Source organism: Palaemon carinicauda, chromosome 11, assembly GCF_036898095.1.
Source record: "Palaemon carinicauda isolate YSFRI2023 chromosome 11, ASM3689809v2, whole genome shotgun sequence".
NCBI classification, from domain to species: Eukaryota; Metazoa; Arthropoda; class Malacostraca; order Decapoda; family Palaemonidae; genus Palaemon; species Palaemon carinicauda.
Window position 1 is genome coordinate 68,811,130 of NC_090735.1, and position 18,073 is coordinate 68,829,202.

Here is an 18,073-nt window from a genome sequence, read left to right on the forward strand (position 1 = left end):
CCCTTCTTCGGCACCGAGACAGGCTTCTGGATCTTTACCAGGATCTGGGGATCGTGGTAAACCTCAAGAAGTCCTCTCTGCAGCCGTCCCAACGACTGGTTTATCTAGGTATGCTGATAAACACCAATCTCCACAAAGCCTTTCCATCAGACGACAGGATAGCAAGGCTGAGGAGGGTAGCGGAACCCTTCCTCAGGCGAGAAGAGCTTCCCGCCCAATCGTGGTTGCGTCTCTTAGGTCACCTGTCCTCCCTGACTCGTCTGGTTCCAAACGGCCGCCTCAGGATGAGATCCCTACAGTGGCGGCTCAAGTCCCGGTGGAATCAAGGATCCGATTCCCTGGACGTTCAGATCCCGATAGGATCTTTGGAACGGACGGACCTGCGGTGGTGGCTGGTCGACGAGAACCTGCGAAAGGGAGTGAGTCTTCTCGTCCTCCCCCCGGAATTGACACTGTTTTCGGACGCGTCGAAAGAAGGGTGGGGGGCCTTTGGTCAGAATCAGAAAAGTGCCTGCACATCAACCTGCTAGAATTGAAGGCCGTCTTTCTGGCTCTTCAACAGTTCCAACGGACCCTGGCGGGTCACTCCGTGGTGGTGATGAGCGACAACACCACGGTAGTGACTTATATCAACAAGCAGGGAGGCACTTTTTCGCAGCAGCTATCCCATCTTGCAGTAGAGATTCTGAGGTGGACCGAAGTCCACTTGATAACACTATCAGCTCGCTTCATTCCTGGCAAGAGGAATGTGCTCGCCGACAGTCTGAGCAGGGCCTCGCAGATAGTGAGTACCGAGTGGTCTTTGGATCTTCAGATAGCCAACAAAGTCCTGACTTTGTGGGGTTCCCCGACCGTGGACCTGTTCGCGACAGCGTTGAATTTCAAGCTGCCTCTATACTGCTCCCCAGTTCCGGACCCCAAGGCTCTCTGGCAAGATGCTTTCCAGCAACAGTGGGACAACATCGACGTGTACGCCTTCCCACCGTTCTGTCTGATGAGAAGGGTGCTCAACAGGACCAGACTATCGGTCAACTGTTCGATGACTCTGGTAGCTCCGCTATGGCATCACGCGGAATGGTTCCCGGACCTTCTGCAGCTCCTGACGGAGCTCCCGAGGGAACTTCCTCCACGACACGAGCTTCTCAGACAACCCCACTCCAACGTCCCTCACAAGGCCGTGGCCTCGCTTCGGCTTCACGCCTGGAGACTGTCCAGCGTCTCCTCACGGAGAGAGGCTTTTTGCAACAGGTTGCGGAGAGAATGTCTCGGCACCTGCGAAGGTCCTCTGAGGGAGTCTACCAGGCGAAGTGGAGAGTCTTTTGTGGTTGGTGTCGTGGGAGGGGTATCTCTCCACTCGATGCTACTATTCCAGCAATAGCGGACTTCCTCGTATATCTGCGGGAGGAAATGCGCCTTTCTGTCTCGGCAGTGAAAGGCTATCGCTCAGCCTTAAGCTTAGCCTTCAGGCTGAAAGGCGTGGACATTTATTCCTCGCTAGAACTCTCTCTAGTCATACGTAGCTATGAGCTTACCTGCCCCCAGTCGGAAGTGAGACCTCCTCCTTGGAACGTGGTTCGGGTCCTCAGGGCTCTTAAGAGACCTCCCTTCGAACCATTACGCCAGACCTCCGATCGCCACCTGTCTTGGAAGACGGCTTTCCTGCTCGCTTTGGCTTCGGCCAAGCGGGTTAGTGAACTTCATGGTCTCTCGTACGACATCGCGCATTCAAGGGGATGGGGGGAGGTAACGTTCAGGTTCGTCCCTGAGTTTGTGGCCAAGACTCAGAATCCGGGAGTGCCGGATCCTCGTTTCGACTCTTTCAGGATCGCGAGTCTCCGCTCTGTAACAAGCGACCCAGACTAGCTGCTACTATGTCCAGTGAGGTGTCTGAGGTACTACTTGAAGAGAACGGCTGCAGTCCGTCCTCAAGTGCGAGCATTGTTTGTGAGCACAGGCAGGACGAAGAGGAGGGTCACCAGGAACACGATCTCAGCTTGGATTCGAAGGGTTATCCACCACGCCTTAAATCCAGACCCTCCTCCGTCACGTCGCCCTAGGGCACACGATGTCAGGGGTGTTGCTACGTCCCTGGCCTTCAAGAGAAACTTCTCTGTGACGCAGGTGCTTCAAGCTGGGGTCTGGAAGCGTCAGACAACCTTCACAGCCCACTACCTGCAGGACGTGACCCACAGGAGCCTCGATACGTTTTTTATCGGCCCTGTGGTGGCTGCACAACAGCTGGTCTAACCTCAGGCTCCTTTATGGACAAGTAGCAGTAGGTTGAGGGCGTTGTTACCCGGTTTTAGTCTGCGTGAATGAAAGAGTATGTCTGACCCTTACTTCTTTCTTCATTCTCCCCTCTCTTGGGGAAGCAGCATCCTGGTCCTCGCATAGCTGACCTCGACCTCTGCAGGTAACCCATGCTTCCTTGTACTCCTAGTATTAAGCTTAATACTGTTGCGTCCCCCATACCCTGACGAGGTGGTATTGGGAACGTCCTATCCTAGATTCCTATCTAAAGGTCTCAAGGTCAACTTCATAGGACGAGTCACACTTTCCTCCACACACAACTTATGTAGGCCACTCGTTCCTAGCGAAGCAAGGAACTTGTGAGGTGCAGGGGCTCCTTCTCTCAAGTGCTACTCACTGAGGGATGGAGTCCCCAGGCAAAGCCGAAGTCAGTAAGGCTGGGGACTTTCCATCCTTCCTAAGGGGTAAGTCACCCAATGTAAATAGCGTGGTTTGTATTTCGGTTACGGAACAAATGACAAATTCGGAGATAATTTGTATTTTTCCTAACCATACAAACCTTAGCTATTTACACATATTTGCCCGCCATCCCTGGCCCCCAAGTCAAGTCCTACCTCTAAGTGAAGTGAAGCAAATCACCGGTGTGTGGGGGGGGAGGGGTAGCAAGCTATCCTTTCCCCTACCCCCGCTAACTAGCGTGGGCGTAATTAACCCTCGTTAAAAACTATTGGCTCGTCATTTCAGCTACGCTAAAAGGTAAACCCAATGTAAATAGCTAAGGTTTGTATGGTTAGGAAAAATACAAATTATCTCCGAATTTGTCATATTTTAAAATGATTTTATAGATTTTAATTCTTTTTTATAGTAAAGTAACATGTTTTGTTTGCTTTTAATTCTATTCTAGTGATGGTATGACTTCGATACTTGTGGCGGACAGATGGAAAGTCAAACTAAATAACTCAAAACTGGATTTTTATTTTTCCATGTATTATTTTTGACAACCAACGTAAATTTGAAACTGACTTAACTCGAAATGACGTAAGTCTAGGTATACCTTTACTTAACCCCCAACCCTGTACCTCGTCGAAGTCCTACCTCAAAGCAATTGAATCACAGTCACAGGTATATGAGTGAGAGGGGTAGCCGGCTACCCCCCCTATCCCCCCGCTAACTAACGGGATGGGTAGTTAACATGGAGGCAAAATAACTGGAGATGTCCTGACCTGGATTTAGTGAAGCCAGGCTTACCAGTGAAACTGTCAGTTCTCGATTGCCAAATTAATTTCCGATAGTGTACTAGAACTTGGAGACGGTACTATTTAGACCTTTGTTTATAGACTGTAACAATTTTCTTGTGCTTTTCATTAGCGATGGCTCCTTCCTGTGCTGCTTTATTAGGAAAAATTATTGATAAACTTGTTGCTCAACTTATTGGTGAATCCGTTACAAACTCCTTGGAATATTGAACTACGGTAAAGTCGTTACACTTTATAGCCCTCTATGGATTACATTGTGTGTTATGATGGGCTCAATCAAATCCTATTTAAACCATCTTCCAGAATAGCAAGTGATTGATTTGTGTATGGATGTTTTTTTTATGTTATTGTTCTCGCAGTTGAAAATTATTAATAAACCGAGTCGTAAAACGTTTAAGAATTTTACTCGAAAGTTATTATAAAGATAAAGATGTAGAAAAGAGACAATAAATGATTAACAATAACACTAGCTCGGTAGGTATCTTTGGTTCCAAGACCCTTTTTACCTTTCAAAGATTAACTTGGGAATCGAGAACTGACAGTTTGACTGGGTTCAGGTAAGAACTCTTGAGTCAGGGCATCTCCAGTAGTAATGATCATCCTAGGTAGTTAACCCTCGCTAAAATTCTAATGGCTTGTCCTTTCAGCTTCGATGAAAGTAAAATCCCTATAAATAGCTAAGGTTTGTATCATTAGGAAAAATACAAATTATTTCCAAATTTGCCATATTAGAAATTGCTTTATATGGTAATAAAGTGGAATGACTTAAATTGATAGCTAATTTGGAGCTGAAAAGGTGAGCCTTGGGATCTAGAGTTGTAATTGTAAACAAGAAACTTTTCAGAATATGTTTGATTTTATTACTTGTTTGTTATATGCAAATGAACTCTTGGTATCTTTACATTTAAAACTTTTAAGAGCAGGACAAGGTATTGCAGAATATGATATTCTCAAAAATATTCTTGGAAAATATTGGGAGCAATTACTTTAGCTTTTATACTCTTGATTTTGATACAGAATACTTTAGTTAATGGTGATGTAGGTTATGTTATTAGTCAACAAGGAGAGGAAGGTAAAGAAGAAATTGTAAAATATATTTAATTAACCTACAAGATTGAGATGTTTATTCTTGTGAAGAACACACTGTGCTACAAATCTACAATGCTCGCACAGATCTTTGTTTTAGTGTGATTATACAAATTACAGTTTTCCTTACACCAGGTGTTATGTTGATTTTTATCTGCCCTCAGAATTCCAAGACACCAATCCACACTGGAACCATGGAGTCAGCAGCCCTTGCCATTGCCAACAGTAGTGAAATTGCCAGAATTCGACGTCAGTTGTTCCCAAAACCTTTGCCAAAACCTAAGCATAAAGTGGCTAAGAAGTAGGTATTGTACAAGTGCTAGCAATTGTTTCTAATGTAAAAGTTTTTAGGTTTGAGGATGCTCACATTTTCTGCCTAGAGAGAACTAAGTTTTTTATTTCGTGTTACTATAAATAATGTCATATTTCCTGACATAATCAGCCTAGTACTGTACAGTCATAACTCTCAACACGAAAGAATGTGCTTATGAAATTTTCACTATGCGAAACAAAATGAAGAATTTTACGACTTGCATCACGAAAAATGTTTCGTGCAAAGAAAAGAGGTACGGTAATAGAGCCCACCCGTGTCCAAGACCGATTTTAAAATTTGCGCGCTGTCATCCTGTAAACTCGCCACCATCCTCTCCCGCACTCCCATTGGTTATCTCCCTACTCAGATGCTAGTTACCACCATAAGATCCTGCTCTCGTATTGGTCAGCATCTACTGTACTGTATCCCATCATGTATCTATGCATTGGCATTCCTATTTCTTTTTGTTTTGGTAGCGGCATTGTACACATTGACTTAGTGTTTGTAATTTAGTTTTCGCTTTGTACTGTATCGTGTGTGTGTGATATTACGTTATTAGCCATGGGTCCTAAGAAAGTTGCTATGTCCAACGAAAGAAGAGGATGATGCTTTCTATGGAGACGAAGATGGAAATAATCAAGAAATACGAGTTGTTCCGTAATCGAAATACAAACCACGCTACCCCTCCCCCCTCACACACTGGTGAACTGATTCACTTCACTTTTGGCTCGGGTGATGATCAGACCTGTCTGTCTCACCCTCGCATTTTTGACAGCCTTATTTTTTTTGCTTTTTCTTACAGCACGTGTGTTTGGAAGTTGGCCTCTCTCTATCATGCGGAAGTTCCCTGGACTACCCGACCGCCCTTGTGGGACGTTCATGTCGGCAGTCGAGACGGACCCTCACACCTTGTGTCCGTACTGCAGAGGTCAACGGTGTGATAGGGATAAAACTTGTAGTGAGTGTAGGGAGTGGTCTACCTCCCAGTGGGAGAGGTTTTCCCGGCGACGTAAGAAGAAGTCTAAGCGTGACCTTTCTCCTTCAAGGGCTTCCTTGAAGAAGGAAGGTTCCAAAGACTCTTCTTCCGTTGCCCGAACCTCCTCCGAAGCTCCCACTCGATCGGTCTTTCGTGAGGGTCCGTCGAGTGGTAGCGTAGGCCTTTCTTTTGTTGACCAACCTCGGGGTTCGGGAGAGGGAGTTGCCTCCCATAGCGAGGCAGCTCCTCCTCCTCCTCCTCCGGGGGAGGATATTGATATTGATGACTCTGTTGCTAACAATGATCTTTTGCAGCTTTGGGCTTCCCTGGGGCTTAAGGGCTCACCCTCCAGGGAAGCCCTGTTTGACCTGATCCAATTGGGTGCAGCTGTCAAACAGTCGCCGGTAATAGCAGAGGTAGATCCTCTGTCTATTGTCGACGTTGTTGTGGCAGAGGCTTCCGACGGGTCGGGTTGAACCCCTGCTGTTGTTGCGGATGTTGCTGAAGGCTCAGTTCCCCCCTCCGAACATCCTTCGAGGGAGGAGCTGAGTCCAACGGTCTCTCCTGCGGGTGATTCTCCCCCTCGGGGGAGTTCACTGACGGAGACTCCTCTTCGGAGGACCGACGATGGTGTTGCTGCCCCTCGAGGTCATCTTCGCCGTAAGGCTCACCCTCCTCTTCGCCGTAGAGGCCTTCCTTCCCCTTATAAGGGAGTTAGGAGGCGCCTCTTCGGTTCATCGCCTTCGACGTCCCCCGCAGAGGATCCTCCTCGACGTGAGCAGACCGTTGCAGCTACATCGTTAGACCTCTCAGCAGATCGTTCGCGATCTCCCACGCCTGCCAGACCTGCTAGTTTTCCTTCTCCGTTCCTGGACGCAGATGCGCAGTGGGCGCCAACGCACTCCGTTTTCCAACGGGCACCGGTCCCTTCGGGGCAAAAGGGCTTATCTCACAATGTGAGTAACTCCCTTAAGTTTTACCTGCGCGCCCATGATCTCCTGCGCTAGCGTGCAAGCGCTCTCCTGCTGTAGCTGTGGACCAGATCTCTTCGGACTCAACGCGCCAGCGATCTCCTGTAGCCGAGTCATCTCGCCGTAGATCTCCTGCTCGCCAGCGCTCGCCTGCGCGTCAGCGCTCTCCTGCTCGTCAGGGATCTCCTGTGCGCCAGCGCTCTCCTGCTCGCCAGCGCACGCCTTGCGCGCCCTGTTCCTGCTGCACGCCTTGCGCGCCCACGTTCTCCTGAGCGCTCACGATCGCCTACTCGCCAACGCACATCTGCGTGTCCTGTTCCTGATGCGCGCCATGAGCGCCAACGATCGCCCGCGCGCCCACGATCTCCAGATCTGGGCGCAGGCAAGGAGATTATTCCTTTGCCTCCTCGCCGACGATCTCCTGCACGCCCTCAGTACTTGCCCACGCGCCAGCCTTCGCCTGCGCGCCATCGCGCGCACTCACCTATGCGCACTTCTAGACTGGTATGAGTCTCTGCGCGTCCGCGCGCCCACGAGAAGTCTCCTGTGCACGGCCACGAGCGTTCGCCTTTGCGCGCCACTAAACCTTCTGGTCCTGCTTCCCAGCTGATATCTCCTGACCGCGCAACGGCGCGCTAACGATCTCCAACGGGCCAGGGATCTCCCGCGCGCCCGCATGATCCTTCGCCTGCGCGCAAGCGCTCTCCAACGCGCCCGCGCGCCCATACTTCAGATCGCCGAAGGTCTCCTACGTGCCCACGCGCTAACTCGCCTGTGTGCAGTCGGTAGCCTTCTCGCCCTACGCGCCATCGCTCGCCAACACGCCATCGCTCCCCTGCGCGCCGTCGTTCTCCCGGCCGCCAGCACTCACCCTTACAACCGCACGCACTCTAACCTGCGCACCCTTGCGCACTTTCACCTGCGCGCCCACGCGCACCTGTGCTTTCACCTCCGTGCGCATGTGCGCCAACGTTCGCCCGCGCGCGAACCCGCGATTTCACCATCGCGCGAGCGCCAGCGCGATCTCGACCGCAATTCCCGCCGGGTTTCGCAGCACTGGCAACCTTGCAAGTCTTCAAGAGCGCGTACTTCCAGATCATCGTCTTCACGATCTCCACCCCGTAAGCGCAGTACAGCGCACTTGCAGGAGGAGGAAGAATCTTCAGAGAGGTCTAGGCAACACTCTTCTTCTTCTTTTCAGGCAGGCCCTGTGGTGTCTACTCCTAATCATCGCCCGATCCCCTTCCCTCCAGCGTGAGTCGCTGACACTGCGTCTGTCAGCCGTCAGCCTTGGTTTGGGTCCCTGATTAAAGCGGTCGTCCAGGCTGTTAAGCCGGCCCTCGCTGATCTAGGCCTCAAACCAACGGCAGCCTCGTCTCCGCTGAAGAGAAGGAGAGGAGTAGACTTCGTGGTGACTTCTCCTAGGGTTAAACTGGCTCCCAAGAAGTCCGTCAGGAAGGCCCCTTCCCCTTCTCAGACGTTTTCTCCTTCTCCTGTGGACGAAGCCTTTCCGTCCTCAGGAGAGTCCAGCGAGGTGAGAGATTCTCCCACGGCACCAATGGGAGGAACCCCACCTCGAGTAGGAGAATCGTCTCGTGTGGGAGCAGAGTGGAGCCCTCAGACTTCTTTACTGGAGTCCTGTATCTCTCCTAGGAGGGAGCCCAAGGACTCGAAGACCGTCCCAAAGTCTTCATCCCGGATTCGACCAGAGCCAGCAAGACCCCAGGAGAACGTCCACGTGTCCCCCCAAGTAGAGCAGCTGTGGACAGGAGACTTTGCTGCCAGTCCACAAGGAGGAGAGCTGCATGAGTCGGAGCATGCCTTCTGGCAGGTCCTGAATCTGATGAGGCAACTCAACAGGTTCGAGGATCCGGAGACCGCCCCTCGCGAAGGCAAGGATACGGTTCTGGACCAAGTCTACGGCACTCAAAAACCTCTGAAGGCCAGTGCGGCTCTGCCCTGGTCCCAGGGCGTGAAGAGTGCCAGAGACAAGGTTGAGAGCCAGCTCTCTGAACTCGCCTCCTCCAGCCGTTCCTCTGCTGGTAACAAACTCCTCCCACCTCCTCGTGTACAACAGAGGAGGTACTTTGAGATCATGGGGGAGTCTTGTTTAGCTCTTCCTCTCCACCATTCTGTGGAAGAGCTTTCCAGGGGAATTTCTCTTGATAAACTCTCCGCCCGGCAGGTGACATTCTCGGCTACAGAGATCTTGAGCCAGGAGAAAGTCGGAAAGTGTGCCATGCAGGCCACTTCGTGGCTGGATGTCTGGCTGGGGTCTCTGGGCATCCTGTTGCGATCCGAGGACTTATCCAAGGAGAGCACCAAGAAGGCCATGGAGAATTTTCTCCTCTCGGGCGTACAGTAAACGAATGGAAGGTTTCCGTTTCAGGCGGCGTCATAAAGAAAAACATTATATAAATGGCATTCATTTCATTTATTTGGAAGTCCTAAGAAAAATTAAGTAAAACATTGGTAATAACAAAATCAACATATAATCAGTATAATCGATGCAAAAACTAACCTATACACAGATGTGTAAATGCGTTTGTTTCTTCATTATGATCAGAGATAAACGTAAACAAAACATTAGTTGTCATTTTTTATCGTGCTTTTTGGCCTGTTTAGGAGACGCATGATATAAAATCGCCTCTAATATTTGTGCCTGTTTTAGTTTAGGGTACTGTAGTACATGCATTAAGTGTTCTGTACATTAAAGGGTAGTTTGTTAACAGTACTACGTAAAGGGAAGGTTTTAAAAGTCTGAATATACATGTTAAATAAATACGTAAATATGGTGTCCCTACTTCGCGGATTTTCAGCTATCGCGGTCGGGTTTGGAACCTATCTACCGTGATAAACGAGGGTTCACTGTACTCAAGCAACCAAATTGCAACATCTTCCACAAAGCCGTAGCTTCGCTTCAACTTCACGCCTGGAGACTATCCAGCATCTCCTCACAGAGACAGGCTTTTCGCAACAAGTTGAGGAGAGGATGTCTCGACACCTGCGAAAGTCATCTGCAGGGGTCTACCAGGCGAAGTGGAGAGTCTTCTGTGGTTGGTGTCGTGGGAGGGGTATCTCTCACCTCGATGCTACTATTCCAGCAATAGCGGAGTTTCTTGTATATTTGCGGGAGGAAATGCGCCTTTCAGTCTCGGCAGTGAAAGGCTATTGCTCAGCCTTAAGCCTGGCCTTCAGGCTAAAAGGAATAGACATTTCTTCCTTGCAGGAACTTTCTTTGCTCATACGAAGCTACGAACTTACCGGCCCTCCGTTCGTATGGTTTGTATGGTTAGGAAAAATACAAATTATCTCCGAATTTGTCATATTGGCATGCAGTTAAGTGTGATCGCGAAGTAATATGACTGAAATCCGTCTATGATAGAATTATGTAGAAAAGAGACGCCCAGGAAAAAATTATGACAGGTTGTGCGCTTGAATATGTAAATGACGTTTGCCTGAATCATTTCAGGAAAATTACAAGAAGCAGGGAAAAATAAGCTTCTTAGGATGATTATTTTGAAAAGAGGCCTTCGGTAATAGCAGGCCAAGAGGAAGATTGAAAACAAAAGGAAAGTGGCAGTGATGAAGAAAATACAATTACGTAATTAAATTTAGAAAATACAAACCGTAAAGTAAAAAACAAAAATTTAATTTCAAGTTTATCGTAAAGTTAAGTGTTAATACTTTCTGCCACTTGGTAATGTGTTTGCTAAAATTAAGTGTTAATGTTTTCTGTCATTTATTAATTTGTTTTGTAAAGTTAGGTGTTTACGTTTTCTGCCCCTTATGAACATTTTCTGTCATTGTGGCGGGATGTCGCAAGAACAACCCCCACACCCTGAATCACTCTAACAGACAATTGTCTCCACAACACAAACTTTCCCCTTACGTTATCTAAACCAGACTCTTAGACAAGAGGACAAAAAACAAAACATCCTTAGAACTATATTTCTTAAAACTAAAATAATTAATACCAAAAGCATCCACAATGAAAATACTTAAAAATTTTATTCATAAACTTAATATTAAATATACAAAAAAATCGTAACACCCTTCAAAATAAAAAAAACCTATCAAACTTAAAACTATATCGCACACCAACACCAAAAATAAATATATTATTTTTTATGGGACACCAACACTGTCCTCAACACAAAGCCGACTGTCTTTTGCGGCAAACTACCACTATCACAGCTTTGTAGTCAACAGATTAAACTGTGTGGCAATTTGCCAAAACTGCCTCGCTATTGGGTTGGTAGTTATCATCATCATCATCATCATCATCATCAATCCAAATTAACAGGCCAGGTCATCAACGGTTGAGCAATCGAATAGTGCAGTCTAAATACAATCCTCTATTACAGGCCTGGTCAGCAACAATAAATCAACTTTCAAAAAATAACTCTCCAAAGGAGGAATCACGGCCTGCCAAAATAAAAAAGAAAAACACTTACGAACACCCCTAGCTAACTAAACTATCGCACTATAATCAAAGATAAATAATAAATTGTTCCTATCATTCACAATCACGACAAGCAAATATAAACTAAACTGTACTTACTCAAAAAATAAATGATCACTTCCAACGCTGGTCGAAATCAAATAAATATAGAAATCCAGCTTGCACACACACAACTGCCTCAAGTCGCAGTCAATCAAAAAAAGCATTCTCTCGGAAACATTTACTACTGTCCTGACCTAGCTAAAAGGTAAACAAACAACCTCAATTATACCAACAGTCTTTCCCACTGCAAACAATCATTACGCTAATTACCACTTGTTCGGCGGCACGTACCGCGGACACACACACAAACACACATACATACTCTCTCTCTCTCTCTCTCTCTCTCTCTCTCTCTCTCTCTCTCTCTCTCTCTCTCTCTCTCTCTCTCTCTCTCTCTCTCTCTCTCTATATATATATTTGGCAAACAAAAAAAATAAATTAAATAAAATTAATCCTCCACACCGTTTGTCATGTTCCTATACCACCCTGACACTTTGCTCTCGGGCATCGCTTCGCTCCAAAGGTTAGGTTCCATATTCTTGCTACTGTATTTCTACTGTTTGCTCTAATTATACATTTCTTTTATAGGTAACCAATGGTCAAGTTATTATTGAATGATCCAAATTATTGTACAGTCATTCGTTGAATACTGTATGGTGGAGTGTATCCTTTTTATAATCATTTAATGTGTTGTTTTCGTAGGGCCTGGAATGAATTAGGGTATTTACATGTAAAAGGGGACTCACAAGACGAAACAATCATTGTACGAAAGCCATTACAGAACCAATCAATTTCGTGTTGGGAGGCAATAATCTATTGTAATATATTGAAGTACTAGTTAGCTAAAGGTTGGTATTAAGTTTACCCTCCGCATTATTAAAATAGTCGATAAGGCAATGAGGCTGACAAATAAGCTTGGAGGAGATGGCTTCACACATAAGATTACTAATAATGTAAATGATCTGATTGAGGCCCACTCAGATTTATTAACTCATGAAGACCTGGCAATGGTGACAAAGTCAGCAGGTTAGGGCGAAGGAAGAGCATGCAGCGTCTTTTTCTGTTCTTTCAACATAATGGGTCCTTAGATTTGATAGAGCCTGAATCCATGGGTCTTCCTTATGCTCATAGAGTCAATGCTATCATGTCTATACACTGGCCTTGGGGCAGGGAAGACAGTATAGTATTTCTTTGGTATTTTCTTATCTTACTGGATTTTCTGTTCTAGCCTTTTACAGGAAATTTCTTGGAGGCTACAAAACACCCCATAAATAGGGTTTTCCTTCATCCAAACCCTCTTTTTTAAATTAGATAAAATCTTTTAATTCTTGGAATGATTAGCACATGAATCCTAAATAGTTTCATTGAAATAATTAATTTTATTTGAATTTTTTTTTTTCAGAGGATTGCTTCACAAAAATGAAGCTCTGAACTTATGGGGAGTTACATTTCCTACTGATGAACCAGTAGTGTATCGAACACAACGATACCGTCATGATGTCTTAGGTCAGCGACCACTTCAGTTTCAACAGTTCCTTGGATTCCGTAGTGTTATTCCTTCCATTGGTTTGATCTTTGGAATGGCATACTTCTCCATTATTTGCTACTTTAGTTGGACAAGAAAGCTCCTTATAAAGGTTTGTGGAAATTGTATTAACTTTTCAGAAAAGTTAAAATTTTTGTCATGAATGAAGTACTGTACTGTAATTTTTTCTTATTATCCATTGAAATGTTATTTTGTACTAGACATCAGTTCCTTAAACTTTTGTTGATAAACTTAGTATTATTGAGTTCCATGTTTTATTCTTTATTCTTCTTCAGTTTCCAGAAATAATGACGGCTGGTACATTTAGACGAGCTGGAGCTGACCGTGAGGCATTGAAAGACTTAACATTCACGTCCACTATTGTTGGCCAGGGTTGGTCAGAAACACTGTTGGCAGGCTCTGACCAACACAGTGAAGCTCCAGACTCATCTATTACTGTAAAGGTATGAGAATTTTTCTACCATAAGTAATGATGGATTTTCTGACTAGTTTTGCCTAGTTTATGATTATGGAGAGTATTGTACTGTTCTATGAGATAAGACTAATGTAGATGTAAAAATGTTGCAAGTTTTAATTTTAAAACTACTAAATGATAATTTGAGGATAACTGGATATTGGGAAAAGGTTTTAAGTAAATGACATTGATTACTGTATTAACAAAAACATTACAAATTTTAGAGATTAATTTGTATTTTTCCTAACTATACAAACCTCAATCATTTAATAAGAGCATGATTTTATTGAAGCTGGAAATTTGGCTATTAAAACTGAAAACTAGGTTTACTTTTGGTAGTTAGTTTCAGGCAGGTAGCAGGGGAAACCCAGCCCCCACCCTGCCAGCTCACTGAGTAGCCACTTTAACCTTTACCAAGTAAATACAAGGTGCATTAATCTGAACTTACAGAATTTTAAGCTGATGCTGATGTAGAGATTCTGTAGTCGTCATATGAAGGGTCGAGTCTATTTCAGGTATTGTCTTAGTCCACCCAAAGAGCAAAAAAGTAAATCATTGGGGTTGTGGGTTGCTTCCTCACTGCTTCCTCGAGAGAAAAGATGGAGAAAGATTTCAAACTTTGGATCATTTATGGCTGGGTTTGGAGATTTAGTGACAAACTCATGAACAAAGGAAAAGCTGACATTACTCCACTCGTCAGAATGACTGACTACTCATTTCTTTGAAGCCAGGGTGAGTAAGAAGACACTCTTGAGCATTAAGTCCTCGTCGGATGTGTACTTTAAACGTTTCTTATGGGGGCCTCTTCAGAGACCCAAAAATAGTCTACATCTCATAATTTTTTACAGCCAAATCCAACTTTGCTGAAATCATACTGTTGTTAAAGGACCAGGGTTTGTATTTGTTAAGTACAAATCAATTTAATGTACTGTACAGTACATAGAAAATAATTCCAATCGGGTTTAAAAAGACAACAAAAGTTTGTCTCTTGTTTCAAATAGCACTAGATGGAATTCTTAAATACAGTATTATTTTTGTCTCAATTAGATATCTGGACCAGATCCTGGCTATGGAGCAACTTCACTCATGATGGTTGCTTGTGCCATGACTATCCTGCGAGAAAAGCAATTGTGTACAGGAAGGTAAGAATGTCATGATGTAGTTCTGTATGATATTAATGGTACTGTATAATATCATTGAAATAAGGTGAAGTATTTGGCCCTGATAAATAAAATCATTCCTGTTTTCAATTTTGCAGAGGTGGTGTTATGACTCCTGGAATTGCCTTTGCAGATACCAGCTTAATTGATCGTATAGTGGATCAAGGTATGACTGTCAGTGTGAAGCAGTGAGGATTATAACCTTGACAGTCCTATTAGTATCATCTAGGAGGTTTATGTCATTCAAAGTTATATGTTGACTTGAGATTTTGATTATCGTACATATATATTGTTGGGATATAGACAGAAATAACTAATTTTGTTGGAAGTGTTTTGTCAAAAAGTGGTTCATGTATTAGAATACTGTATTCTATTTTTTATATGAGACTTATAATCAATATTAAAAAGAGAAAATTTAGAATATTTTATTAAAATAGTTTCCTCAAGGTAAATTTCTTTCATATTGTACGGTAAAAGAAAATGGAATTATATTCCATTAAACATCTTATTACATGAATAATGATAAAGAATGAATAACCTTCAATGTTATTAACAGATTAGAAGTTGATTCACTCCACTTGTCTCATGTTTGAGGTAAAAGATGAGGCACTTCAAATGAAAGATGATAATCTTATATAGGATTACTTGGAATCTAAAATAATTCAGTTAGAAAATATTTGAAATGATCAGTATTTTACAGACGGTAAGTAGAAGTTGTACTGATTAAACCTATACTAATTGAAAATAACTCTTGATAATAGGTGGTATATATCTTGGGAATCCATGTTTGCCAACAGTTATATAAGCGGATGAGCAGCCTGGTGGAGTAACAAGAACTCTGGGTGTGGAAAAAAATGCCCCCCTTAAATCTCAATTAAGTCACTGGCAATAGGATGATGAATTGAGTTTAAGGCAATAGAAAGCTGTCTCTTTGGTTTCTATTCCTGATGCCTGGTGGATGATGTAACTGGAATTAGTATGAACCAAAGGGAGTTACTTACGTTAGTTAGGTAGGCACTGTGCATCACGATGAAATGGCTATCCTTTGATGTAGTAGCCAGTAAATCCTCTATGGATTTAGTCAGTCTATGGAAAGAGAATATGACAGAATGGCTGCCTTGTCCTGGCTGTAGCGGGGTGCTTAGAATCTTCCTTTTTAAATATTTAACTTCCCTGGTAGTTACATATATATAGCTTAATCCTGCGTTTCGTCGTGCGCATGGTAGAAATTCAAATTTCGTGGCAATCACCACCAGGGGGTTAGGTGGTCATACGTGAGCGCCATCTCTCAGTAGGTAATGGAACCATTCCCAACATTCCTCAGAAATTCCTTGCCGTTGATCGAGTCAACACGTCGGAAATTCGCATCATTGTGGGTTTGCTTTATCTACAAATTTGGTGAAGTACCCATTGTTTATTGTTTATGGCAATCGCTAATTGCTTTTCGACTATCGAAGATATTGGATTTTCCTTTTTCACACGAATAAGATAGTTTTTTTATTGGTCCAACTTGGACAGTTTAATTTAACTTAATTTTTAAGATGGCTCGTCTGTTGTTAAATTAAAGGGCTAGACCGGCTTTTAAGCTGCTCTTGATTCCCACACAGTATGTAGCAGAGGGAATGTGTGTATTTGTTTTCTTTTCTATGTTCGTAGATTGAAAGGGATAGGATCAAGGAATTTTTCCCCCCTACTTTATTAACTAACGAACAACTCTTAAAGATATAATGGAAGGAAAAACATTATGACGTCACATTCATGTGACGTAAACTCTTAGCAGAGCGAGATCTGAATGCCTTGAAGGAAATCAGTCCGCCATCGCTATGACGTCACAATCTTGTGACGTACTCTACTTAGTATGACTTGCAATTATTTAAATTCTTTTCTTTTTCTTGCAAGGAATGTAAAATACTAACTTACTAAGCATAAGTATTTTAATTTTTTTATATGTAGGAAAATATGTTTTTCAGTATATATTTGTCTTATTAGTATAATTCCTTTAGTTGATTTTCGATTTATATAGAGATTTCACGAGCATACAGTCAATTTACTCTACGTAATACTCTTGACGATTGTTATAGTTTCACAATACTTTGTATTGTTATTTATATTTCCATTTTGAGAATATGTACTTACATTAATCAAATAGCTTATTGTATTTTCTTTCTAGCCCTTGACGAAAGAGTATAATCTCTTGCAACGGGTAGGTCTAGTATGGTCTAATGTGAAATAGTTAAAAGTGCTAGTGTTCAGTGGTATGTAAACATGACGCAGTGCAGTGGAGGGTGCGTTCGTTCGTGTCCGTCATACTCCTAGCCCGGGACCTCTTCCATGCTCCCCAACCCCTGGGAGAAGGAAAGTCGAAAGGCTAAGGGAGATGTCAGACCTTGATCAGCGAACGAACGTCCCCTCGAGTGATGCTGTTGGCGCATCCCAGTACGCTCGCCCTCGCCATTGGAAAGGCGAGGTAAAAGTGTTATCCTCGACATCGGTTGACGCAGCTCCCAGACGAGGCTGGCGTTTTACGTTTTCCCTTCATGCTAGACGAGAAGAGAGTTGCGCGTCTTGGAACCGAGCGTCGAGATCCCTCCCTAACAGCGATCTGGACGCGTTTCAGGAGGCGGCATAGATCTTGTCGCTACCTCACAGCATGCTGGACGCATGCAGCGTGCGGGACGCATGCTGGACTCACGCGAGCAGGATACTTCCTCGCAGCATGCTGGACGCATGCGAGCGGGCCGCTTACCCGCGTCAGGATTGCGAACGTCATAGTCCAAGCGCTCTTGCGGCAAGAACGCACGCGAGCTGCAGCGCTCATGGACGCTCCCTCGCAGCGATCTGGACGCGTTACGGGAGGCCGCAAGGATTTTGACGCTCCCTCACAGCATGCTTGACACATGCAGCATGCTGGATGCACGCGAGCTGAATGCATGCTGTACGCACGCGAGCAAAACGCTCCCCCGCGTCAGGATCGCGAATGTCATAGTCCCGAGCGTTCTCTCGCGGCAAGAATGCACGCGAGCTGCAGCGCTCATGGACACTCGCTTGCAGCGATTTGGACGCGTTACGGGAGGCAGCAAGGACGCTCCCTCACAGCATGTTTGACACAGCATCATGCCTGTCAGAGCTTCAACGGTCCTTTACGTTCCTGTTGATGTTTACAAGTCACAATCAGAGGAAGCTCACAACAGTAGCAGCATGCTGGACGCAGCATGACTCTTCCTCGCAGCATGCTGAACGCATGCGGAACGCAAGCATGCAAGGCGAGGCGTGTGCTTTCTCCCACTCGTTCTCCTTCGGAGATCGCTAACCCTTTAAAGGATGTGGCTGCCCCACAGAGACTTTTACAGCCCCCTGGGTGGATCGCTGAGTCTCTCAAGGAATGCAAGCAAATGAGGCATTAAAACCTATGAAGCCAGCTTCCTTATCAGGTATGCCAGGATAGATCTCAGAGGAAGAAACGCAGAAAACTCTTCATGCAGCAGATCTTAAAGATTTCTTGCAGTTCTGGCGGACTTATAGAGGACTTTTCAGCAGGCTGTACCTCGGAGCCC

General features: G+C 44.8%; 1 protein-coding gene across 3 annotated transcripts in view; it reads left to right on the forward strand.

Annotated features, from left to right (window-relative positions):
* LOC137650052 (saccharopine dehydrogenase-like oxidoreductase) overlaps window positions 1-14,940 on the forward strand; it is a 131,333-nt gene extending 116,393 nt beyond the window's left edge. For all 3 annotated transcript variants that reach the window (XM_068383084.1, XM_068383086.1, XM_068383085.1), the window contains 5 exons: window positions 4,757-4,893; window positions 12,762-12,996; window positions 13,181-13,348; window positions 14,407-14,501; window positions 14,618-14,940. In XM_068383084.1, coding sequence (XP_068239185.1) covers window positions 4,757-4,893; window positions 12,762-12,996; window positions 13,181-13,348; window positions 14,407-14,501; window positions 14,618-14,711 — 729 coding nt within the window. In that variant the 3' untranslated portion in view covers window positions 14,712-14,940. The remainder of the gene's footprint in view (window positions 1-4,756; window positions 4,894-12,761; window positions 12,997-13,180; window positions 13,349-14,406; window positions 14,502-14,617) is intronic.
* The last annotated feature ends 3,133 nt before the right edge of the window (window positions 14,941-18,073 follow it).